At 42.4% G+C, this 24,846-nt stretch overlaps 2 protein-coding genes across 2 annotated transcripts; both read left to right on the forward strand.

The window, feature by feature from the left end:
* Window positions 1-2,266: 2,266 nt before the first annotated feature.
* c1qa (complement component 1, q subcomponent, A chain) lies at window positions 2,267-11,332 on the forward strand. Its single transcript, XM_083939056.1, has 7 exons — window positions 2,267-2,773; window positions 3,573-3,746; window positions 6,300-6,467; window positions 8,342-8,421; window positions 8,740-8,856; window positions 8,994-9,074; window positions 10,881-11,332. The coding sequence occupies exons 2-7, from the start codon at window positions 3,584-3,586 to the stop codon at window positions 11,031-11,033; spliced, it is 762 nt and encodes a 253-aa protein (XP_083795182.1). The 5' UTR covers window positions 2,267-2,773; window positions 3,573-3,583; the 3' UTR covers window positions 11,034-11,332.
* A 4,453-nt stretch (window positions 11,333-15,785) lies between these two features.
* Window positions 15,786-22,865, forward strand: c1qc (complement component 1, q subcomponent, C chain). The gene is made up of 7 exons (XM_083939057.1): window positions 15,786-15,908; window positions 18,199-18,314; window positions 18,393-18,455; window positions 18,890-19,043; window positions 19,455-19,595; window positions 20,802-20,928; window positions 22,159-22,865. Exons 2-7 carry the CDS (start codon window positions 18,209-18,211, stop codon window positions 22,291-22,293), a joined length of 726 nt encoding a protein of 241 aa, XP_083795183.1. The 5' UTR covers window positions 15,786-15,908; window positions 18,199-18,208; the 3' UTR covers window positions 22,294-22,865.
* The last annotated feature ends 1,981 nt before the right edge of the window (window positions 22,866-24,846 follow it).

Raw genomic sequence — 24,846 nt, forward strand, 5'->3', positions numbered from 1 at the left:
AAGAATACACAAAACATGATCATTCATTAATTTAATTTAGAATAGAATAGACTTTATTGATCCCACAGCGGGGAAATTCACGTGAGCAGTAGCTTACAACACAGACACAGACAACACAGACCCTTAGTTTACATAAGGTAAACAAAGATAATTAAAAATAAAATAGAAGATAAAAATAAAAAATAAGAATAGAACATAAATAAATGAGTTGGATGAAGTGCAACTTATTGAATTATTACTGGTATTAACATATTTTCACCTTTTAAAGATGTTATTATTATATTTTGTGTGTTTCTGTTTATATCAGTGTTATAAACACACATAAGCACTTTGATCTGCATTTCATGTAATGAAAGCTGCTATAAAACAATGTTTAATACTATTATAAAGTATCAGAAAATGGATTTACTATAATAATAATAATAATAATAATAATATTAATAATATCAAGATCAACACTCAGTGATCAGCAGAGTTGAGTCTGTGTGCAGTTAATATTTACAGATTGTACATTTTATCACTTTTTGCTGTTGTTGTTGCATCACATGACCACATAAGGGCGCCACAAGCTCTCTTATTTATCAGAGACAGTTTCACCTGTTGCTACTTTATCTGCAGTTAAGGATTTAAATTCATCACAGTGAAATGTTCCAGTGTGTCTGCTTCAGTTTCAAATTCAGCCCTTAAAGGCCGCATATTTAATTCTGCCATGAGGATAAGGTGTGTTTGGCAGCAGCTCAGTCCATAGGTGACTTGGCTGGCAGCCGTCGGGTCGCTGGTTGAAGTCCCTGTGTGGACCATGTATGGAGCGTGGACTGGTGGCTGGAGAGGTGCCAGTTCATCTCCTGGTGCTGTTGAGCAAGGCACCTAACCCCCAACTGCTCGGGGCGCTGGTCACTGGCAGCCCCCTCGCTCTAACATCTCTCCTTAATTGCATGTATATAGGTCCTGTGTGTGCATGTGTGTATTTCGGGCCTGTGTGTCTGTTCATGTGTGTGTATTTTGTGCATGTGTGTGTAACATGATTAATAATAAGAGTGAAATAATTCAATTTCCCCGTTGCGGGATAAATAAAGTAATTCTTCTTCTTCTTCTTCTTCTTCTTCATCAGTAATGTTTGACGACCGTAGGCTTCAACTATGATTATAACATAAATCTAAGTAATATTCAGACTTCTTAAATCAAACTCTTTTTTTCACATTAGAGACAACAGCTGACTGAGTATCTGTTCTGTGAGTATAACTTTATCTTATATTTATCTTTAATATTCTATGTATGCGTCTGTAAGTTACTCTGTATTTTGACTGCTTTTTGCACGTGTGGTTAAATTCTGAACTGAAAGAATAGAATAGGAAAATATAGAAGAATAAATTATAACAATTGCGTAGACATTTCATTGTTTACTTTCATTTTGGAATGAGTCCTTACCCCAAGTGAAGGAGTTCAAGTACCTTGGGATCATGTTCACGAGTGAGGGGACGATGGAGCGTGAGTTTGGCCGGAGGATCGGAGCAGCGGGGGCGGTGTTGCAGTCGCTCTACCGCACCGTTGTGACGAAAAGAGAGCTGAGGAAGGCAAAGCTCTGGATCTACCGGTCAATCTTCGTTCCTACCCTCACCTGTGGTCATGAAAGCTGGGTCAGGACCCAAAGAACCAGGTCGCAGGTACAAGCGGCCGAAATGTGTTTTCTCAGGAGGGGGTCTGGAGTCTCCCTTAGAGGAGGGGGAGAAGTTCAGCATCCGTGAGGAACTCGGAGTAGAGCCGCTGCTCCTTTGCGTTGAAAGGAGCCAGTTGAGGTGGTTCAGGATCATCTAGTAAGGATGAACCCTGGGCGCCTCCCTAGGGAGGTGTTCCAGGCACGTCCAGCTGGGAGGAGGCCTCGGGGAAGACCCAGGACCAGGTGGAGACATTAGATCTCCACACTGGCCTGGGAACGCCTCAGGATCCCCCAGTTAGAGCTGGTTAATGTGGCCCGGGAAAGGGAAGTTTGGGGTCCCCTGCTGTTACCATGGAAACAACTTAAGATGCTTTAATTAACAATTAAAATATCTGAAATTTCTTTCTTTGTGAAACTTAAACCAGCAACTTTGGACATTCGAAGATCACGAGTTTCATTTCCTCTTGGATTGTGTGTGTGTGTGTGTGTGTGTGTGTGTGTGTGTGTGTGTGTGTGTGAGAGAGAGAGAGAGAGAGAGAGGAGAGGGAGAGAGAGAGAGACAGACAGACAGAGAAAGAGAGAGCGAGACAGAGAGAGAGGGAGAGAGAGAGTAGAGAGAGAGAGTAGAGAGAGAGGGAGAGAGAGAGAGACAGAGAGAGAGACAGACAGACAGACAGAGAGAGAGAGAGAGAGAGACAGACAGACAGACAGAGAGAGAGAGAGAGACAGACAGAGAGAGAGAGAGACAGACAGACAGACAGACAGAGAGAGAGAGAGAGAGAGAGAGAGACAGACAGACAGACAGAGAGAGAGAGAGAGACAGACAGAGAGAGAGAGAGACAGACAGACAGACAGACAGAGAGAGAGAGAGAGAGAGAGAGAGACAGACAGACAGAGAGAGAGACAGACAGACAGACAGACAGAGAGAGAGAGACAGAGAAACAGACAGAGAGACAGACAGAGAGAGAGAGAGAGAGAGAGAGAGAGAGAGAGAGACAGAGAGAGAGAGAGAGAGGGGGGGTCTAATAACAAGTCTTGATCATTTCACCAAATGAGGAAATCTTGTCTTTCCATCGCAGCTCCAAATCTCCGCTGGTGAGACAGAAAACTTGACTGGTGAGTAAAATGATATTTCCCAACATTATATATTTTATATATATATATATATATATATATATATATATATATATATATATATATATATATATATATATATATATATATATATATATATATTTATGTATATTTATGTCTATATTTATGTTCAATGAACAGATGTCCCAACAGTAGTCATCATCAAATCAGCATCGCATATCTAGAAATTAGATTAACAGATAAATTGGGGGCGGCAGCAGCTCAGTCCATAGGTGACTTGGCTGGGAACTGGAGGGTTGCCGGTTCGAGTTCCTGTGTGGAGCGTGGACTGGTGGCTGGAGAGGTGCCAGTTCATCTCTTGGGCACTGTCGAGGTGCTGTTGAGCAAGGCACCGAACTCCCAACAGCTCGGGGCGCTGGTCATTGGCAGCCCCCTCGCTCTAACATCTCTCCTTTAGTTGCATGTATATAGCTCCTGTGTGTGTGTGTGTGTGTGTGTGTGTGTGTGTGTGTGGCTGAAATCAGTGAATATAAAATCTAATGTAAAACTATAAAGATTTGATTCTCGTTGATATTAAAAGGCCTTAATGTGTTTATATTTAAATATATTGAGTTTACAAATACTGGAATCTATGTAGAAAATACATTTTTTATATTTTTAATATTGTGTTTTTGCTTAAAACCGAAATTCCCAGAACAAGAATAGATGTAATAATTTAACTTCTTGTAAGTTTTTCCTCATAATCTCTCTCTTGTGTTTTATCTTCCATCCTCACCACCATCGACTTCTTCTTCTAAACATTTATTCACGTTAAATCCAGTGCTTTTAACCATGGGAAGTTATTATGGGCTGGCGGTTCTGGTGGGCATGGCGATGCTCCTGGTGACCGGCGAATGTGACGTGAGCTGTACAGGGACGGACGGGCGGGCGGGCGAGTTGGGAGCTCCAGGCCGAGATGGATATCCGGGATTGAAGGGAGAGAAAGGAGAGCCAGGTAAAAGACATATTTATGGTTTGTTTGTTTGTTTGTTTGTTTGACCGTTTAGAACAACAGGGACAACGTGATGATTCATGATTCTCTCTTTGTAGTTAAAGCTGTAATCAATATTTTAATGAAAACATTTTAAGTGCATTGAATAACTGTAACGGGGCGTTCACATGAAAAGCTTTTTGCGCTGGGCTCGCTGCAAGGTTGGGCGCAGAGACCCATTAAAGCAGGGGTGTCAAACTCAGGCCCGTGGGCCAAATCTGGCCCGTGGTGTAATTATATTTGGCCCGCAAGATCATATCCAGGTTCTGTGAGAGCTGGTCCTCGAGTATAAAGCACATACACGTCTACTTTTCTGTTCACAAACATGAGCATCCATGCTACCAGTCTCTGCAGACACACTGAATCCACCCCTCCCCAAAAACGACCCAAAGAAAGATGGAGGACAGGATCTTTCAGCAGCGGTGGGAGGCAGATTATCTGTCTTTTTTTTCTTTTTTAGTAAAGAAAGACCACAAAAAAGTGAAGAAACGACTAAAAACAGATGAAAACTCCACAAAAAGATGACAAAACGACTAAAAACAGATGAAAACTCCCCAAAAACATGAAGAAACAACTAAAAACAGACACAAAACACCACAAAAAAGTGAAGAAACGACTAAAAACAGACACAAAACACCACAAAAACGTGACAAAATCACAAAAAACAGATGAAAACACCACAAAAAAGTGAAGAAACTACTAAAAACAGACGCAAAACACCACAAAAACATGACAAAAAGACTAAAAACAGATGAAAACTCCACAAAAGTGTGACAAAATGACTAAAAACAGACGCAAAACACCACAAAAACGTGACAAAAAGACTAAAAACAGATGAAAACTCCACAAAAACGACCCAAAGAAAGATGGAGGACAGGATCTTTCAGCAGATGATCTGTGTCTGAAGGTAAAGAGCTGTTTGTCACCGAGGCTGTGACCAAAGAATCAAACAGAAGAAACACCACGACAAGAACAAGGAGCTGCACTGGAAAGGTTCAACATTACACATCTGGAGAGAAGGAACACATGCACATTTGCAGTCTTTTTTTTTTTTTGTTGTATATATTGAGTTTGGGTCCGCAACTTTGTCCCAGTTTTTAAATATGGCCCAATGAGAATTTGAGTTTGACACCGTTGCATTAAAGGCTAAATTAACGTTTAAAACCACCGTCCTCTTCAACTGCCTATTCACCAACCTGGTGTCACTGCTCCTTAACCTCCAAGCATTACGTTTTCTTCCCAGATTATGATACAACTTTAATATACTCGGACACAAAAAGACTACGTTTTTCCTCCATCTTTCTGGCTTGATGCCGTTCTCTGCTTGCTTATGAAACGTAAACGTCACACTCAAAGCTTCTATTTCATTGGTTGCGCTTTTGAAAGGTCAGCGTAAGCTCCAGCCTGGAGGAGGCCTCGGGGAAGACCCAGGACCAGGTGGAGAGATTATATCTCCACACTGGCCTGGGAACGCCTCAGGATCCCCCAGTTAGAGCTGGTTAATGTGGCCCGGGAAAGGGAAGTTTGGGGTCCCCTGCTAAAGCTGCTGCCCCCACGACCCGACCCCGAATAAGCAGTTGAACATGAGATGAGATGAGATGAGATGAGATGAGATGAGATGAGTGCTGCTACCTTGGGTACTGCAGCTTCTTCCATAGGAAATGAATGGAACGGCCGGCACAAAATATTTTTTACCGCCCATCATGTGTAGGGGCCTTAAAGTGAAATTCTGGTGTAAAATCATCCCAGGGTCTTTTTAGGCAATTGGGTCATCAAATAAGCCATCGGAACATTTTTTTTTTTCGTGTATGAACTGTTAACGTGGATTTTCCGGAGAGTCGCTAACAGCCTGCCTTGGCTAACATGGATAAGCTTGGGGCGACGAATTGGACGCATTAAAACGTCTTTTTTAACCACTAATGCTGCTCAAAATAACACCAAACCTCTGCAGCAGCATGAGAAGAGTCCCTACACAGAAAACAAAGCACCAACAATGTGGTTTGAACCCAGAGTTTATTAAAAGAGTGTTTTGAAAGACTTACCAACTGGCCCCTGTACCAGCTGCTCCATTCAAGTCGATTACCAAATGCAATCCAAAAGGAAGGAGCCGATTGATGATTTGATCCAGCAAAACACGTAAACGTTGTGGTTTGTGGCCGACACGGTAATCCCTCTGCCTAAGCGTCTCGATAGCGTCTCAATGTCCAGATTCAAAACAATAAACCACTGGTTTATCAGAGCACGGTCATCGTACCGCAATGGCAGCCTATGAAATGTTTCTGGGTTGTAAGCTTTCATTTTTGTTTCGACTTCCTCCTCTCTTCCATAACTACTACGGCCAATAGAGGTCGCCGCAGTAAACGTAAATATGGGTCGTATAAAACTGGTGTGTACAATGAATTACGACCTGAATCTGCAGCTCCCCTCGACTTGTTTTAAATATGTCAGTGTATCCACAACTTGTTTCTGCTGCCCCCAAGTTGTTGCAGGTTCAGTCATCCGTCTGTTTGTCTCCAGCTGCGACGGTCAAGGGTCCGGTGGATGCAAGCGTCCTGCTGAGAATGAAGGGGCAGCCTGGGGATCGAGGCGAACAAGGAACCATGGGTCCTAAAGGTTACAGCGGACATCTGGGAGCACCGGGTCAGCCTGGTCCCCCCGGCCCCGAGGGAAAGAGCACTGGCCGCGGTAACAGTATACAGTATATCAGGGTTAACTCATATACACTAAAGCAGTGGTTCCCAACCTGGGGGTCCCGACCCCCCAAGGGGGGCGTCAAAGATCCAGGGGGGGTCGCGAAGCCCTCTTGATTTTAAGGGGTTTAATAATTTTAATGTCATTAAAATGTTAAATAAATGAGTGGGCTAAGCATTTAATTCATATATGTGACAAAATAAACTAAATCCAAGAGCCACATTAAACATTTATTCGTGTATTTCAAATTTTAGATAAATGAACAAGTTACAGGCCGATATCACGAGGAACAGAGCACGTGTGACTTGAACGCATCACGTGCAGCAGTCGTTGCTGGGCGGAGCTAAGGGAGAGATGGCGAAGCATCAGGAAGAGGAGACTGAGGAAAATATCAAAAAGAAAAAGAGCGGCGACCAAGAAAGTTATATTGAGTTTGGCTTCATAGAAGCAATGGATCAAATTAGAGCAGAATGTATATTTTTAATTTTATAATATTTCATTTTATTTATTCTATTTCAATATGTTATTATATACAATATACATATATTATTATATATTACAATATATGTTACCTGCTTAAATGAATTTGCAAAAAAAGAGCTTGTTCTTTTAAAAGTTAAGTTTATAAAGTGAGTAAGTTTGTAAAGTTTATAAAGTATTTCATGTAAAAGAAGTTATGATGTTCCTTATTTTATGTATATTTTCATGAAACACGAGTTAAAATAACTCGTGTTTAAATAAATGAAACACGAGTTAGCTGACATCATCTTCCACTTCACATTGTTGCACTTAATAGGTAGTATCTTCATGTGTGACTGCACTTATTGTACGTCTTTGGATAACCGCTAAATGAATGACGTTTATTGTAATCTGGCAATTGAGGTATGTTTTACTGACCTCTACTGAAGTCATTCGACTACTGTTGCGGCCAGTTTTCAACCTAAGTTTTAAACCGGTCACCTTACAGGGGATCGCTTGCTGGACTCGCACGTCGGTGTTCAATTATACTCAGAGTCTTGCTTCTTCGTTTAAGATGATTTATTTTCCTTATATTCATAGAACATTTCATTTGACTTGGTGAGTGTGAGCGTGAGTGTGAGCGTGAGCGTGAGGTCTAAAGCAGTGTCGATTCCCCCTGTTCCACCCCGTCAATGCCCCATTTCCTGGCTCTTAACCTGGCCTGGCGACCCCACCCACTCTCTGTCAGCTGCCTCTAATTACGCCATGCTTTGGATTAATACAACGTAAATCTAATATTTAAATAAATAAGAATAAAACATAAACATCCCTTAAATCAAATAGGAATTCATTAATGTAATAAGAGATTTTAAACTAACATAAAATATGGCTACATCCACACTACTCCTGATTCTAAGATGGCGTTTTTAAACAAAAACAATCCTTAATCATCGATGTATAAGTTGAAAATACAGAAAACACCTCAGAGGAAAAACAGCAACGGTGAAAATTAAGACTTCAAGTGGAGTTCAAGACTTAATTTCTGCTCGTCCAGACTCAAACGCATCCCCGGAGCGTCAAACTAAACCGCGATTAATTGCGTTTCCAAACGTCTCCATTGTAGGGGCTTGGAAATACCGGTGTAGTGAGGACACGGGGCGTAAACGAAGCAAAAGATGTGTGTTTTTAAATTAAAGAATACAGTAGAAGTGTGGATGAAACCTCAGGAGAACTGACAACAGCCAAAGTACTTAACCTCTCTGATGTACTTCATTAAATATATGTCTACCCCCGCTGTGTTTGTGTTTGTGTGTGTGTGTGTGTGTGTGTGTGTGTGTGTGTGTGTGTGTGTGTGTGTGTGTGTGTGTGTGTGTGTGTGTGTGTGTGTGTGTGTGTGTGGTTTCCTCCAGGAGAACAGCACGCCGCTCAGCAGGCTGGTTCAGCGTTCTCAGCCATCAGGACTGATAGCAGTTATCCTCGCGTTGGACAGGTTCAGCTGTTTTATCTTTTAAAAGCTGCAAAATATCAACAATTAAAAGACATTTTTGATTTGTTTGTTTCTTTATTAGTTTCATTCATACTTCCTGTTTGTTTGTTTGTTCCTTTCTCTTTGTTTCTTTGTTCCATCCTTTCGTTCGTTCTTTGATGACTGTTGTACTAAAAGACATTTTTGTCTGGTGTGTGTGTGTGTGTGTGTGTGTGTGTGTGTGTCTGTGTGTGTGTGTGTGTGTGTGTGTGTGTGTGTGTGTGTGTGTGTGTGTGTGTGTGTGTGTGTGTGTGTGTGTGTGTGTGTGTGTGTGTGTGTCAGAAAGTAAGCTTCCAGAGTACTGTGGTCAACACACGTGAGGACTTTGACAAAGCCACGGGTCAGTTCACCTGCAGAGTACCTGGTGTTTATTACTTCACCTTCAACTCTGTTGCCAAGGTAACACGCTGCCCTCTTTTCTACTGTTGCATGTCTTCAAATGAGCATAAATGTTGACTGTTAAGTAAACTTTGTCACGCGTGTTTAAGACATCAGCTCCATTATCAAACAGGAACGTTGTTCTGTGTGTTTCTCAGGTCAGCATGTGTCTGTATATCGCCAGTGAAGCTCTGACAGACAAGCTGGGATTCTGTGATTACAACAAGAACACTGATCAGGTCAGTTTCTGTGCTACGCAGCCCGAGAGAGGGAAAATTAAGTCATTTATTCAAACGGCAAACTTGTCTTTGATGTTGTCATCACAAGAACAACGACAGAAATGTAACAAGTGTCCCAAATTTTTAGACTCAAGTGAAAACTCCTCTATGTAGTTCCCCATAGTTCTAAGATTTTGGTATTTCTACTTTTACCTAAAGTTACTACAAGGAACATTCATTTGTGCGGATATTGGCGAGCCAAAAATGCTTCCATGCTCACCACTAGCTAGTGTCATAAAGATCTGCAACTGCCCGAGTCCCTTTAGAAATCCTCTCATTTTACTGCAGCAAGGTACGACAGTCTGCTAAGCTCGGTCCTGGTTCTGGTTCTGGTTCTTCCGTGCCTCCCTTCTCTCCAGGGGGCGCAGCAATAGAGCCCAGGCCTCCAGCCGTGTGCTGTCCACCATGGCTAGCCATAGCACCTACTGTGCATCCTTCAGTTATCATTTTTTTTAGTTTGACAAGTTAAAGATGCAGAAGAAAGATGGAAAGAATACAAAAAAGAAGAAAAAAAGCGTGATTAAGACAGTAAAGGTAGAACTTCATAAAGTTTAAAGAACAGAGTGTTAGGGCGCACTCACACCGTCCGTCTGTACCGTGCCCCGGGCTTTAGGGTACTTGTACCGCCCTCCAGGCCATTTGTACTCACACTACCTGGGCCTCGGAGAATGCTTCTTGCTGTCCATACGTCATCTCGCCGTAACACGCCATACGCATTGATGACGTCATCGCGAGGCGTCGCTTTGTTTCCAGATCTTTCCATAGACCTCAGAGTTTTTGTGCGTCTTGTCGACTGTTTTTGAATCTTTTCATCGACCAAATCTGCAGTAAACACTCCACCTCCGCATCACACCAACGTGAACCTTTCACCGCCATTGTTTAAAATGTCCGTGCATGGTCCGTCTTTTTTTTTTTCTATGTCTGAACAGGCGCACATAAATGACGTCAGAACCGTCGCAGGCCTTGTGCTCGTACACGTGCGCACGCTCGTGCTCGTACATGTGCAAACGCGCTCTACAAAAGCCCACCTCTCTCAAACGGGCTGTGGACGGCCAGCTGGCCGCAGTTATGCGCGGAGCGGGTGCACTCACACTGGTCAAACGCACTAGGCTTTAGCTGAAAAACCTGTTTTGGCCCGGTGAGGAAGGACAGTGTGAGTGCACCCAAATAATCTTGCTCCATTAGGAGGAACAACATTTCACTGCAGCACAGCTCATCCTGCTCCTAATGTGTCCTCAAAGACCCACACTGCACAGAGTTTCATGTAGCTTTGTCACAGTTCCAACATCCACTGGAGCAGTTATGAGACACACTGGGCGCACTCACACTGACCGCAGCTTGGCGCAGCTAGAACTAGGCTTCACCCGCAAAACCTGTTTTGGCCCGGTGCGGAAGGACAGTGTGAGTGCGCCCTTAAAGGAGGAAATCTGCCACCTTTCAAAGGAACACAGAGACTATTGCACCGCCCGCCACTATCTGTAATTGATTGGGAAATGGCCGAGGTGACCACCAGTCGCTTCCCACCCAAGTCGATATACAAGTCATCCTGGAATACGTGGAACATCATGGATGACCATTGCCTTCTCTAAAAGAAACTATAAAGAAATCTTCCCACTGATGGTCTTATTTTCAGGTCATGTAGAGGCATCAGTATTAAATTGATAAGCAAAATCTCCTTGTACAGTAGTAACTGAGTAAATGATCTTTTCCACCACTGCTGAGTTCTGTCATGAAGCCTTTAGCGTGATTGGCTGCGTTGTGTTTCAGGTGCTGTCCGGCGGCGTGGTCTTGCAGCTGACAGTCGGACAGAGGGTTTGGCTCGAGTCCTTTAGGGATCGGCAGACGCCAGCAGATATAGCAGACAACGGCGAGAAAAAGATCATCTTCAACGGCTTCCTGCTTTCCTCAAATCCAGAATGAAGTTCAGTCAAACGCTCAGTGATTCGATGAGTCTGATAACTGAGACTGCACCCTAAAAAATAAAGTTCACATTAGTTTTCACAAGCTCTTTTCAGAGGGAAGTTTATCACAGTAGAGACTCTTTCTTTTCCTTTATATCGACTCATGTAAACCTTCTTTGGATGTTGACTCTGTCGGTACATGCTACTAAAACAAAAATAAAGTGCGTTATGCAGTGTGGTTATGTGTGGAAAGTTTATCATAACTGAAATTGTTTAAAAGCCTTGACTTTAACCACCTTTTAAAACTGCAGCTGCTTCACAATGTTAAATAAAACGGTCGTATACTGTATGTTGTTTTGGGAGTCTTTGGCAAACAACCTGTTGTGTTGTTTAGGTACGAGGATGTGTTGGTCAGGTCAGCAGACCAACAGAGCTACGCTAGCAATCATGTCATGACTTTTCCCCAACCACTTTATGAAAGGACATCTTTGTCCCCATTTCTCACCACTTTGTCTTTTTCTAAGTGTAATTTGTTAGTAATGTTCTGAAAAATAGTGTTTGACAATGATGACAATTGACAATCTATTGAAGAGCAGTGATGTGAGTCACGTTACTCATGCTCCATTGTCACAGGACGAGCAGCAGTGTGACAGATGGAGGGAGAAGATGTCAATTTAGCTTAACCCTCCTGTTGCCCTCAGATTTGACTAACACCATTTATTCTTGGGGTTAATTTGACCGTAGCATTTTAAACATATGGAAAATGATCATCATCAATGTGTGACTCAAGTTAAGTCGGGTACTTTATGTTTTTATTTAACAAAATGAAAAATATCACTGATGTTAAACTGCATGGAGGGATTTCTGTGTGTGTGTTTTAAAGTAAGTCTGTTATTTTAAGTATTTTGTGTTATTTGTAACATCTGGAATGAAAGTAACGTCCGTTATCAAGGACAGCAGCGTGAATTTGACCTCATATAATATTTGAATTGTAAAATAAACAATAATAATAATGATTAAATCACCCAGATGATCAAACTGACCCAAAGGAACACCGATGCCACAAGTACAAACATATATAATCATGACAATTTTAGGTTTTTATGAGTTGTCCCCATAAAATTAGGAAAAGTCATGAATATAAAGCAAAAAAACAAAGAAATACGTCGTTATTTAGAGATGTTAAACATTAAATGGGGTCAAATTGACCCTGAGGAGAACAGGAGGGTTAAACATGCTAAAGAAAAATCAAAAGGATAGAAGGACGTGCTGCTTCTGAAAAACATTATGAGTAACTCGACCAAAGTATGGCTTATAATGTTAGATTACTGTTTCAACAATGTTTTAGTGAGACACAACAGCAATATGTTCATTCATTCATTCATCTTTAACCGCTTGTCCCTATTGGGGTCGCGGGAGGGTGGAGCCGATCCCAGCTGACATCGGGCGTGAGGCGGGGTCCACCCTGGACAGGACGCCAGTCTATCACAGGGCACATAGAGACAAACAGAGACAGACAACCATTCACACCTACGGGTGATTTAGAGTCATCAATGAACCGAACACCTGCACGTCTTTGGGTCATGGGAGGAAACCGGGTAGTGATATGTTGAATTATTTTATCATGAGTTAGACGTACGTTAGTTGTTGTCACCAAGTGGTTGCTTGGGGCAGTCATTTGTTTTATTTTTTTATGTGAAAAATGTGTCCAAAGCACTTTTCATAACAAAGTCACAGCGATTATGTTCTTCCATTTGCTTACATGGATGCATGAGCTATGGCGCCCTGTGAGTGCATGGATGATGTTTGAGGTACAGCCCCGTTCATTCCTGCTCAGTGGCACATGAAGCCAAAAAAAACGTTAAATTTCCACACCTAAAAATACCCGAATGATCAACTCTACTTCAGCGTTGCGTGGCCTACAGAGCGGGCACATTAGAGCCTTTGGAAAAGGTCAAAACTCCAGCTACATGTGAAGTGTAAAATTACTTTATTGTTAGACCGATCTTAGACCAACGCGCTTGTGGCTTTTATCAGGGTCTTAGAATAATGAGGTGTTGCTGGATTTTGACCTTTGATGTGAAGTTGCGGCAGAAATCCTGCAGCATCTCAAATCCCTACAGCACGAGAGACTTCCACTGGCCGTGCCGAATACTTCTAACTTGAATGGGGATTGAATGATTTAATCATACGGCTCTTCTACTCTTATAAATGTTCTCCGGCCAAATGCATCAAATTCTAATACTGATGTGAGTCATATGGCACTGTGCCGCTCACATACTGTAAATAAAACTCATGTGACCCCCTCTAAAGGTTAAGGGACGTGAAACTCTTTCCTTTTTACACACTTCTTCTTTTCTGTAAACTTTTGGCACATCCTCAGTTGACCTCCTCTTGGTCACCACCAGCAAAGGGGTGACGATCTACATCTTTGTTATTGTCATCATATCCAAGAAAAAGATCAAAACCAACAATTGATCATTTAAGTCCTTCTCTACTCTGTCTGCGGCTCTCAGCTCCACGTCCACTGCTGAGGATGTTAATCTTTGTAAAAGGGTCACAAATATAAAAAACTAAAACTTGTTTGTCACTGTAGTATTTAATCAAATGTCATTTAGAAAGGAAGATATGGTGCATAGGGTAACACGGTGGTGTGGTCAGCACTGTCGCCTCACAGCCAGAGGGTTCCTGGTTCGAATACTGTCTGGGGCCCTTCTCTGTGGAGTTTGCATGTTGTCCCCGTGTCTGCGTGGGTTTTCTCTGGGTTCTCCGGTTTCCTCCCACAGTCCAAAGACGTGCAGGTGTTCGGTTCATTGATGACTCTAAAATCACCCGTAGGTGTGAATGGTTGTCTGTCTCTGTTTGTCTCTATGTGTCCTGTGATAGACTGGCGTCCTGTCCAGGGTGGACCCCGCCTCACACCCGATGTTAGCTAGGATCGGCTCCAGCCCCCCGCGACCCCGACCCCTGGATAAGCGGTTGAAGATGAATGAATGAATGGTGATGAATGAACAAGTCACCCAGTGCAACAGTGCGTCTCATTAATGGGTTTTTAACAGGTATTAACAACCATGGAGCTCTGTGGCACAGAGAAAGAAGAGATATCAGACTCTGGATACACATGAGCATTTCCTAAATTAGTGTCCCGTACCTGTGGCAGGCAGATCAACACGGAGTTTAACCTTAAACTAAAGATCTCCGTTTTCAACCTATGGTTAACATCGTGAAGTGGTTGCAGTTTGGTTTGGTTTAGGCAACATAACTACTTGGGTAGTTTCAGGAAATGGTCACGGTTTGGGTTGAGTTCACTTATGTTAAAATAAATCAACGTTGACTTTTGGTGGGGCAGGCGGTGGCCGAGTGGTTAGAGGAGTCGCCCCATGTAAAGAGACTGAAGGTCCTCGAGGCAGCAGCCGTGGCTTCTTCCCTTTGCTGCATGTCTCCCCCCCTCTCTCTCACCCTATTTCCTGTCTGTCCTATCTAATAAAGGCTTGAAAAACTGCCCAAAAAAAATCTCTTAAAAAAAACAAAAAACATTGACTTTTGCTTTAACACAATCAGCTTCCGCCTGAATGAAAGTCCTGTGTTTGTTTGACACATCCATCCACCCTGACCGTCTCCTTACACTGACTTTCTCGCTCTTATGTCACCTGACTGCCTCCTTTGCCCCCGTAATAATTACTAATGCAACTAGAAGTTGCCGCCAGTAAGAACAATAAATATGGGTTGTTATCATAGACACGTGTACATAATGACGGACGGCTTGAGGGCTACTCAAAAGTGAAGCCAAAGCATCTGGATCTCCCCGGGGTGGCTGGCTGCAGTATAGATCATAGTCCCGGATACATTGGCTTCACTTTTGTGAAGTTGGAGGAATTGGAACCGCATCGTCCGTCATTCATGGTTGTAATGGTTGGTTATCACAAGATGGTAAATGTACTTATAAAGATCCTTTCTAGTCTTCTGACTACTCAAGGCGCTTTCACAGTGTTTGTCACATTCACCCATTTAACAGACATTCACACTGATGGCAGTGGACATCTACAGACCATCTAATGTAACCATTCACACCAAATTCACACACCCAGTGTCTTGCCCAAGAACACTTCAACATGTGGACCGGGGGAGGTGGGGATCGAACCGCCAATCTCTCGAATGGAGGACGAATGGCTCAGTGGAAAAGTGGGCCACAGTCGCCTTCTTTAATTCTTTAATTAGACTAAATAAGTAAACATACCCTACATGGCCAAATGTATATGGACCCCTGTCCAAGTGTACATGTTTCCTTTAGCCATAAAAAAATGGCTTTGCACACAACTTTGTTCATATAGAGAATTTTATCCCCCAGTTTGGTGTGGAAGAAGTGGCCTGGCCTTGCACAAAGCCCTGACCTCGACCCCACCCAACACCTTTGGGAGGAACTGGACTTCATCACCCAACATCACTGATGCTCTTGAATGCTCTGTGGCTGAATGGAAGCAAATCCCTGCAGCCGCAATCTTTTCTAAAACCTTCAAACCTGCAGAGCGGAGGAGATTAGGTGGAGGGAACTAATGGTAAAAACATCCTCCACTGTTCAAGTTTAGATTATTACCAATGGTATCCGTCAGAATCCAACATGTCCAGATGTCCACATACTTTTGACTACGTAGAAAACTAATGTACAACGCAGAAAAGGTTAAACACAAATGTTTAATTCTCTCTCTCTCTCTCTCTCTCTCTCTCTCTCTCTCTCTCTCTCTCTCTCTCTCTCTCTTCACTCAAAATTGCAGAACTACAGTAGCGTCTGAAGCTGCTGAATCTTTGGTTTCGTGTCGGCTGCTGCAGGACTCGGAGCTTCACTTCAGTTTGCTTTCAGGTTTCACTTTTCAGGTTCGTCCGTCTCTTCTCTCAGGTTAGTTCCACGTCTGTGTGTTGACATTATTACATTAAAGTCAATGTGATTGTGTATTTTTTTTATATTATGTATTATATTATATTATATTTTTATATTTTATATAATATTTGATCATAATCAGACCTTTATTTTGTTGAACTGAAGCTGTTTCCTGTCAGCATAGTTGCTCAGAAGCACTGTGGTAGATTTTAATGCTGTTTTACTAGAGATCGAACCAGCAAACACTTACATCTCTCCTCTTCTTCTCCACTTCCTCCTTCCTTTCCTCTTTCTCTCTCATCTTCTCCCCTCTCTTCTTTCCTTTACCTTCTCTCTGTTTCCTTCTTTTCTTATCCCATCTCATTTAACTTGTACAATCTTTCCGTTTCATGTCTCCATCTTCTTCCACTCCTCTCTTCTCCTCTCTTTTGATCTCTTCTTTCCTCCACTCCTCCCTTCTTGTTCTCTCTTCCCATTTCTTCTCCTCTTTTCTCATCTTTTCACCCCTTCCCTTTCTCTCTTCTCGTATCGTATCTCATCGTATCTCATCGTATCTCATCGTATTGTCGTATCGTATCTCATCGTATCTCATCGTATCTCATCGTATTGTCGTATCGTATCTCATCGTATCGTACCCTCATATCGTATCGTATCGTATCACATTGTATCTTTGTATCATATCTCAACGTATCACATCGTACCATATCTCATCCTATCGCATCATCGTATCGTTTTTTCATCATATCATTGTCATCACATCGTATCTCATCGTACCGTTTCAGCGTATCGCATCATCGTATCTCATCGTATTTCATCTCATCGTATCGTATCTCATCTTATCGTATCTCCTTGTATCATATCTCATCGTATCATATCCTCATATCATGTCTCATCGTATCTCCTTGTATCATATCTCATCCTATCGCATCAGCGTATTGCATCAGCGTATCGCATCAGCGTATCGTATCGTACCATATCTTATTGTATCACATCGTATCTCATCGTATCGTATCTCATCGTATCGTATCTCATCGTATTGTATCTCATCATATCATATCTCATAGCATCATATCTCATCGTATCGTATCTCATCGTATCATATCTCATCGTACCGTATCTCATCGTATCGTATCTCATCGTATCGTATCTCATCGTATCGTATCTCATCGTATCGTATCTCATCGTATCGTTTCTCATCGTATCGTATCTCATCGTATCGTATCTCATCGTATCGTATCTCATCGTATCGTATCTCATCGTATCATATCTCATCGTACCGTATCTCATCGTATCGTATCTCATCGTATCGTATCTCATCATATCATATCTCATAGCATCATATCTCATCGTATCGTATCTCATCGTATCGTATCTCATCGTATCGTATCTCATCGTATCGTATCTCATCGTATCGTATCTCATCGTATCATATCTCATTGTACCGTATCTCATCGTATCGTATCTCATCATATCGTATCTCATCATATCGTATCGTATCTCATCGTATCGTATCTCATCATATCGTATCGTATCTCATCATATCGTATCTCATCGTATCATATCTCATCGTATCGTATCTCATCGTATCGTATCTCATCATATCGTATGTCATCGTATCATATCTCATCATATCGTATGTCATCGTATCATATCTCATCATATCGTATCGTATCTCATCGTATCATATCTCATCGTATCGTATCTCATCGTATCATATCTCATCGTATCGTATCATATCTCATCGTATCATATCTCATCGTATCGTATCATATCTCATCGTATCATATCTCATCGTATCGTATCATATCTCATCGTATCATATCTCATCGTATCGTATCTCATCGTACCGTATCTCATCGTATCGTATCTCATCGTATCGTATCTCATCATATCGTATCTCATCGTATCGTATCATCGTATCATATCTCATCGTATCGTATCTCATCGTATCATCGTATCATATCTCATCGTATCGTATCTCATCGTATCATCGTATCGTATCTCATCGTATCATATCTCATCGTATCATATCTCATCGTATCGTATCTCATCGTATCATCGTATCATATCTCATCGTATCGTATCTCATCGTATCATCGTATCGTATCTCATCGTATCATATCTCATCGTATCATATCTCATCGTATCGTATCTCATCGTATCATATCATCCTATCGTATCACACGTATCTTATCATACCGTATCAGCGTATGGCATCAGCGTATCGATGAGCGTATCGCATCTCATTGAATCATATCATCCTATCGTATCTCATCGTACTCTCCTTTTCTCCTCCTCTCCCTGTCAGGTTGGACATCATGCTCCAATGTCATTTTCTGGTAATCGGTGCCCTACTCTCACTGGCCACACACCTACTGGCTGCCATGGAGTCCTGCCCAGCAACAGGGATACCCGGGATGCCAGGTAAGTGCATGAGTGCTTGTGTATATTAAGTATTTTAATTTATTTATCTTGTTTGTTTATCTGTATTTCCATCCTCAGGTATTCCTGGGCTGCCTGGCAGAGACGGCCGTGACGGAGTAAGAGGACAGAAAGGAGAGCCAGGTAACCGACACACACCTCAAACAGTCGTTTCATTTTAGTCTTGTTTCATCTTGTCTCATGCTTATTTTTTATTTTATCACTTTTCTTTCCTTTTTGATTTTCTGACGTTTGAGCTGCTGTACGTGAATTTCCCAAGTGGGGGTACAATAAAGTTTACCACATCAAGTCTTATCGTTGAATATCTCCTCGTATCGTATCTAATTGTATCTTTTCTCATCGTATCTCATGTTATCTTGTCTTATAAGATAAGATAAGCTCCATCCTTATCTTATATAAGGATGGAGCAACCATACTGATCCATCTAAAGTTTCCTCTTTGGACACAGCACAACTTTCCCAAAATGTTGATCTATTCCTTTAAACGGTCTGAGACAGCAGGAGGTCAGTGTGGCTTCTTATTATGTACAATGACCGGCATGTTGTTGCTGTTCACAGGAGCAGAGTCGCGCAGCAGCCTCGGCCCTCAGAAGGGAGAGAAGGGGGATCCGGGCCAGATGGGGTTTCCTGGTAAACGCGGACTGAGCGGGGACCCCGGGGAACCAGGGACCCCAGGGAAAAGTGGACCTCCAGGAGAACCAGGAGAACAAGGGTAATGATATAGATGTTATACTGAGGACTGCAGAGATGTTCATGTGGAATTATTTTGTTATGCTCGTTAAAATGTTTGGTATCCATTGACACTGACCACAGCCGACATAATTAACAGCTGTCCTTAAAGTCTGCAGTGTTTAAATCATCCAAATCAGGACTAATGACTGGACAAATGGGGCAACTGCTCCACGGCTTCACACCCTCAAGGGGCAGAATAATAAGTTAATGATAATTAACAACAAGTTAATTATATGAACAATATTAAATGGAAGAGACAACTCCTAACCTGATCTTGCAGACTTGTCTTGCACAGTAGCCCTATTTCAAAATCTAATTTAATACCTTTAATATTCCACTTGATATAGCGCGGTGCACATATTTTAATATCTTGACACTTCTGTGGCTGCAGGGTAGCGGGAGTCCAGCAGCAGGCGGCCTTCAGTGTGGCCAGAGGAACTGATGAATACCCGGATAAAGTCAGCGTCATTCGGTTCACAAAAGTCATCACCAACATCAACAATGACTACAACACCGAGACGGGACACTTCAGGTGCTGTTTTCTTACCATATCTCACAGAATTTCTATAGAATCAATTTTTTTTTCAGGTCAGACTAAATTTTTTTCGGATGAGGTCATTGTAATGTAAACAAAAAGAGTCTTCACTCATGCTGGCTGCACTGTGAGGCTGTACTGAGGCACAGTGGTGCTTTGAGCTAAGTGCTGATGCCAGCTTGGCAACATGCTCACGATGACAATTCTGATATTTAGCACATATGGCTGGAGTCTCCCTTAGAGAGAGGGGGAGAAGTTCAGCATCCGTGAGGAACTCGGAGTAGAGCCGCTGCTCCATTGTGTTGAAAGGAGCCAGTTGAGGTGGTTCAGGATCATCTAGTAAGGATGAACCCTGGGCGCCTCCCTAGGGAGGTGTTCCAGGCACGTCCAGCTGGGAGGAGGCCTCGGGGAAGACCCAGGACCAGGTGGAGAGATTAGATCTCCACCCTGGCCTGGGAACGCCTCAGGATCCCCCAGTTAGAGCTGGTTAATGTGGCCCGGGAAAGGGAAGTTTGGGGTCCCCTGATAAAGCTGCTGCCCCCGCGACCCGACCCCGGATAAGAGGCTGAATATGAGATGAGATGAGATGAGTTTAGTTTACTGTGTTAGCATGCTAACATTGGGTTAGTTATTAAGTCAAGTAAAGTAGAAAGGTATTACGTTAGAGTAGTTGTGTGCACATCCATAAAACCTCAGTGGGATAAGTGCTAGATAGAAAAATCTAATACAGCGCCCTTGCGTTGTTTCAACCAACAGGTCTTCCTCAGGCAAATATCCCCAAAATTAGGCAATTAAAATTCATCTTGAGGGAACAATGATCGTCTGAACCAAATTAATTCAATAGTTGTCATAAAAAAACACAAATGCGAACTTGACAGCAGCGCTACAGGAAACATCAAGGGGTCACCAAAGTCAGGATTCATCCTCTGGGGATCATGAATGCATGTGCAGAATTTCATGAAATCTATCCAGTAACTGTTAGAGAGATATTGAGATGTATTATATATAGATATTATATATAAATATAGATATACTGAGATATTTCTGTCTGGACCAACCAACAGAACGCCAACCAAAGAGTGACGTCACTCGGCTACATGTCTTAAAACTAAATGATTCCCTGGTTTGTCCCCAGGTTTTAAACCAATTAGAAGCTCCTATCTACTTAAACAGATAGGATTATCTGATGTTTGTGTGTTGCAGGTGTCGGGTCTCAGGAACGTACTACTTAGTGTACCACGCTTCGTTAGAGGACCGACTGTGTGTGCTGATGAAGAAGGATAACACACTGCTGGCGTCGTTCTGCGATAATCGCCGTCACAGGAGACAGGTACGAACATGTTCAGACATCATCATTTATCACGTTAAGACAAGAAAGGTTTCTTGTTATAACTTAATCATTTTGTATGTCGTAATAATGTGAAAAACTCTTGTTATGAGAATAATCTTTTCACATTATAACGTGATACTGATCCTCCTTTTTTTCTGGCAGTGGCAGCAACAGCTTCCATATTTTATGTAACAACCCGTTTCAGAGAAATTGTTGTTATATTTTTGTAGCATTTTTATTCAGTCATCATACACAAAACAAAAAGTGTAAAACGTATCTACACACATACAAAACCGTCTTGAGAGCGAATACAAAGCAGTTAAAAGTTTATCATATACATTGTTATCCATTCGAGCTACTCTTCAGAAATAAAAGTAATAAAATAAAAGTCAAACCAAATGAAAGTCATCTCATCTTCAGCCGCTTATCAGGGGTCGGGTCATGGGGGCAGCAGCTTTAGCAGGGGACCCCAAACTTCCCTTTCCCGGGCCACATTAACCAGCTCTAACTGGGGGATCCTGAGGCGTTCCCAGGCCAGTGTGGAGATATAATCTCTCCACCTGGTCCTGGGTCTTCCCCGAGGCCTCCTCCCAGCTGGACGTGCCTGGAACACCTCCCTAGGGAGGCGCCCAGGGTTCATCCTTACCAGATGATCCTGAACCACCTCAACTGGCTCCTTTCAACGCAAAGGAGCAGCGGCTCTACTCCGAGTTCCTCACGGATGCTGAACTTCTCCCCCTCTCTCTAAGGGAGACTCCAGACCCCCTCCTGAGAAAACACATTTCGGCCGCTTGTACCCGCGACCTCGTTCTTTGGGTCCTGACCCAGCTTTCATGACCACAGGTGAGGGTAGGAACCAAGATTGACCGGTAGATCCAGAGCTTTGCCTTCCGGCTCAGCTCTCTTTTCGTCACAACGGTGCGGTAGAGCGACTGCAACACCGCCCCCGCTGCTCTGATTCTGCGGCCAAACTCACGCTCCATCGTCCCCTCACTCGTGAACATGATCCCGAGGTACTTGAACTCCTTCACTTGGGGTAAAGACTCATTCCAAAATGAGAGTAAACAATGAAATTGTTTCAGACAAATTGAAACAATGTAACTGACGCATATCACATATGCAGCGAGGGACAGGTAGATGGATAATATTTACAAGTTATAAATTATGTGTATTGAGTTATTATGGATGTGAAATTAGTGGCAGTATTTTTTAAATTCTGACTGATCCCAGGTGACTTCAGGCGGCCTGGCGGTCTACCTGTCGAGGGATGAGGAGGTTTGGCTGGAGACTAAAGACTACAGAGGGATGAGAGGAAAACCAGCCGGTTACAGCATCTTCTCCGGCTTCCTGCTGCAACCTCACTGATCTACGGGATTTTTATAAAACAGCCTCACTTTCACAAGGCTGAAGCTATACAGACAATATAATATCTTATCTTCTTCACTCTGACTCTTTACCCTTTTTCAACAAAGTACATATTTCACATTTTTCTTTTTCTTTATCTACTCAAGTAACTGTGATTAAAATCTATTTTAAGCATATAAACATTTCAACAATAACACATTGGGAATCTTATTACCAGTATAGAGATGAGGAATTATTACAGTGGCATTATAAACATTATAAACTCTGTACTTTCTACACACACTGGTACACAAGCATTATATGAGAAAACTATTGAGAAAACTGCTCACAACAGCGCTGCTGGTTCATGTTGTGTTGCATGAAGTCATTTCTTGCAAGAAATCATTTTTGCTTTACATTAAAAAGGGAGTACGAACTCTGATGTGACCCTTAAAAGCCATACAACACCTCTTAATTATTATAATCTGTTTATTTAGGCAGACTTATACAATGTGATGCAATGATTTTATTTTCTCTGTCTGTCAGTTACCAGATAACTTGAACTGGAAAAACTTAATAAACACCTGGAAAAACCACCAGAATACTTTGTGTTTGCATGTCATTTATCGTTTTCTTGCTATATTTTTATAATGTATTCTCAATGGGGCACCTGGTGGCTCAGTGGTTAGAGCGGGTGCCCTGTGTACCGAGGCTAGAAGTCCTCGACACAGCGGCCGTGGTTTGATTCCCACCTGTGACCCTATCCTGCATGTTGCCACCCTCTCTCTCACTCCTGTTTCCTTTCAACCTTCAAGCTGTCGTATCCATTAAAGGCATGAAAAAGCAAAGCTTTAAAGAATATAAATATTCTCGAGCTGATCATGAACATAAATCATCTCTATGCATCATTTAAAGACAGTTGTGTCACAATGTGATGCCTCCACCAGACGCTCTCAGACTTCCCCACCTGTCCCAGTCGCATCCTCATCAGGAAAATTAGGGCGCACTCACACTGTCCGTCCGTCCTGTGCCCCGGGCTTTAGGGTACTTGTCCCCCCCTCCCTCTCCCACTGCGGTCCAGGCCCGTTTGTACTCACACTACCTGGGCCTCAGCGCGAATGCTTCTTGCTGTCTATACGTCATCACGCCGTAACACGTCACATACATTGATGACATCATCGTGATGCGTGGCTTTGTTTCCAAATCTTTCCATAGACCTCAGAGTTTTTGTGCGTCTTGTCGACTGTTTTTGAATCTTTTCATCGACCAAATCTGCAGTAAACACTCCACCTCCGCATCACACCAACGGGGACCTTTCACCGCCATTGTTTTAAATGTCCGCGCATGGTCCCTCCTTCTTTTTTCTATGTCCGAACAGGCGCACATAAAATGACGTCAGAATCGCCGTAGGCCTCGTGCTCGTACATGTGCAAACGTGCTTTACAAAAGCCACCTCTCCAAAACGGGCCGTGGACAGCAAGCATACCGCACCTAGGCGCGGTACGGTCGCACTCACACTGGTCAAACGAACTAGACTTTACCCGTAAAACCTGTTTGGGCACGGTACGGATGGATAGTGTGAGTGCACCCTAACCGCCCTTTTTCCACTCGTTCCCTGCCAGGTTGACAATAATGTTTGTCCCCTCTCTGTAACTGTACCTGAACTGTACCTGAACTGTTCCTGAACAGTTCCTGTTTTTCCTCTTCTTGTCCTTTTGGACTTGTTTGATGGTTTAGACCTTCCTCTCGCTGTAAGCCTGTTCATCCTACCTGTTTAACCCTCCTGTTGCCCTCAAATTTTACTAACACCATTTATTCTAGGGGTCAATTTGATCGTAGCAGTTTAAACATCTGGAAAATGATCATAATCAATGTGTGACTCAAGTGAAGTCGGGTACTTTATGTTTTTATTTAACAAAATGAAAAATATCACTGATGTTAAACTGCATGGAGGGATTTCTGTGTGTGTGTTTTAAAGTAAGTCTGTTATTTTAAGTGCTATTTTGTGTTATTTGTAACATCTGGAATGAAAGTAACGTCCGTTATCAAGGACAGCAGCGTGAATTTGACCTCATATAATATTTGAATTGTAAAATAGACGATAATAATAAAGATTAAATCATCCAGATTATCAAACTGACCCAAAGGAACACCGATGCCACAAGTACAAATATATATAATCATGCCAATTTTAGGTTTTTATGAGTCGTCCCCATAAAATGAGGAAAAGTCATAAATATAAAGCAAAAAAACAAAGAAAGACGTCATTATTTAGAGATGTTAAACATTAAATGGGGTCAAATTGACCCTTAGGAGAACAGGAGGGTTTACAAAATATCATCATCTCATCGGGTTCGTATGCGTAAACCTAAGTAACATGAATAGTGTTTGTCTGAATTCACAATGTTGATCATGTGCTTAAACCTGCTACTGTGGAGCATCAAAAAGTGTCAGTATGTGACGAGACTGGAATGAGAAAGGGTTCAGAAATGATGATATTCAACATGTCTGTGGTTTGCAGGAATGTACAATTCATTCATCTTTAACCGCTTATTCCGGGGTCGGGGTCGCGGG

This window comes from Echiichthys vipera (genome assembly GCF_963691815.1).
Source record: "Echiichthys vipera genome assembly, chromosome: X".
Lineage (NCBI taxonomy): Eukaryota > Metazoa > Chordata > Actinopteri > Perciformes > Trachinidae > Echiichthys > Echiichthys vipera.

Bases quoted from the DNA above. Each gene is read 5' to 3' on its own strand.
- c1qa (XM_083939056.1), top strand. From the start codon at position 3,584: ATGGGAAGTTATTATGGGCTGGCGGTTCTGGTGGGCATGGCGATGCTC. The intron at 8,857-8,993 runs GTAACACGCTGC...TGTGTTTCTCAG, and splicing joins CCTTCAACTCTGTTGCCAAG to GTCAGCATGTGTCTGTATAT. The intron at 9,075-10,880 runs GTCAGTTTCTGT...GTTGTGTTTCAG, and splicing joins ACAACAAGAACACTGATCAG to GTGCTGTCCGGCGGCGTGGT.
- c1qc (XM_083939057.1), top strand. From the start codon at position 18,209: ATGCTCCAATGTCATTTTCTGGTAATCGGTGCCCTACTCTCACTGGCC. The intron at 18,456-18,889 runs GTAACCGACACA...TGCTGTTCACAG, and splicing joins AGGACAGAAAGGAGAGCCAG to GAGCAGAGTCGCGCAGCAGC. The intron at 20,929-22,158 runs GTACGAACATGT...GACTGATCCCAG, and splicing joins ATCGCCGTCACAGGAGACAG to GTGACTTCAGGCGGCCTGGC.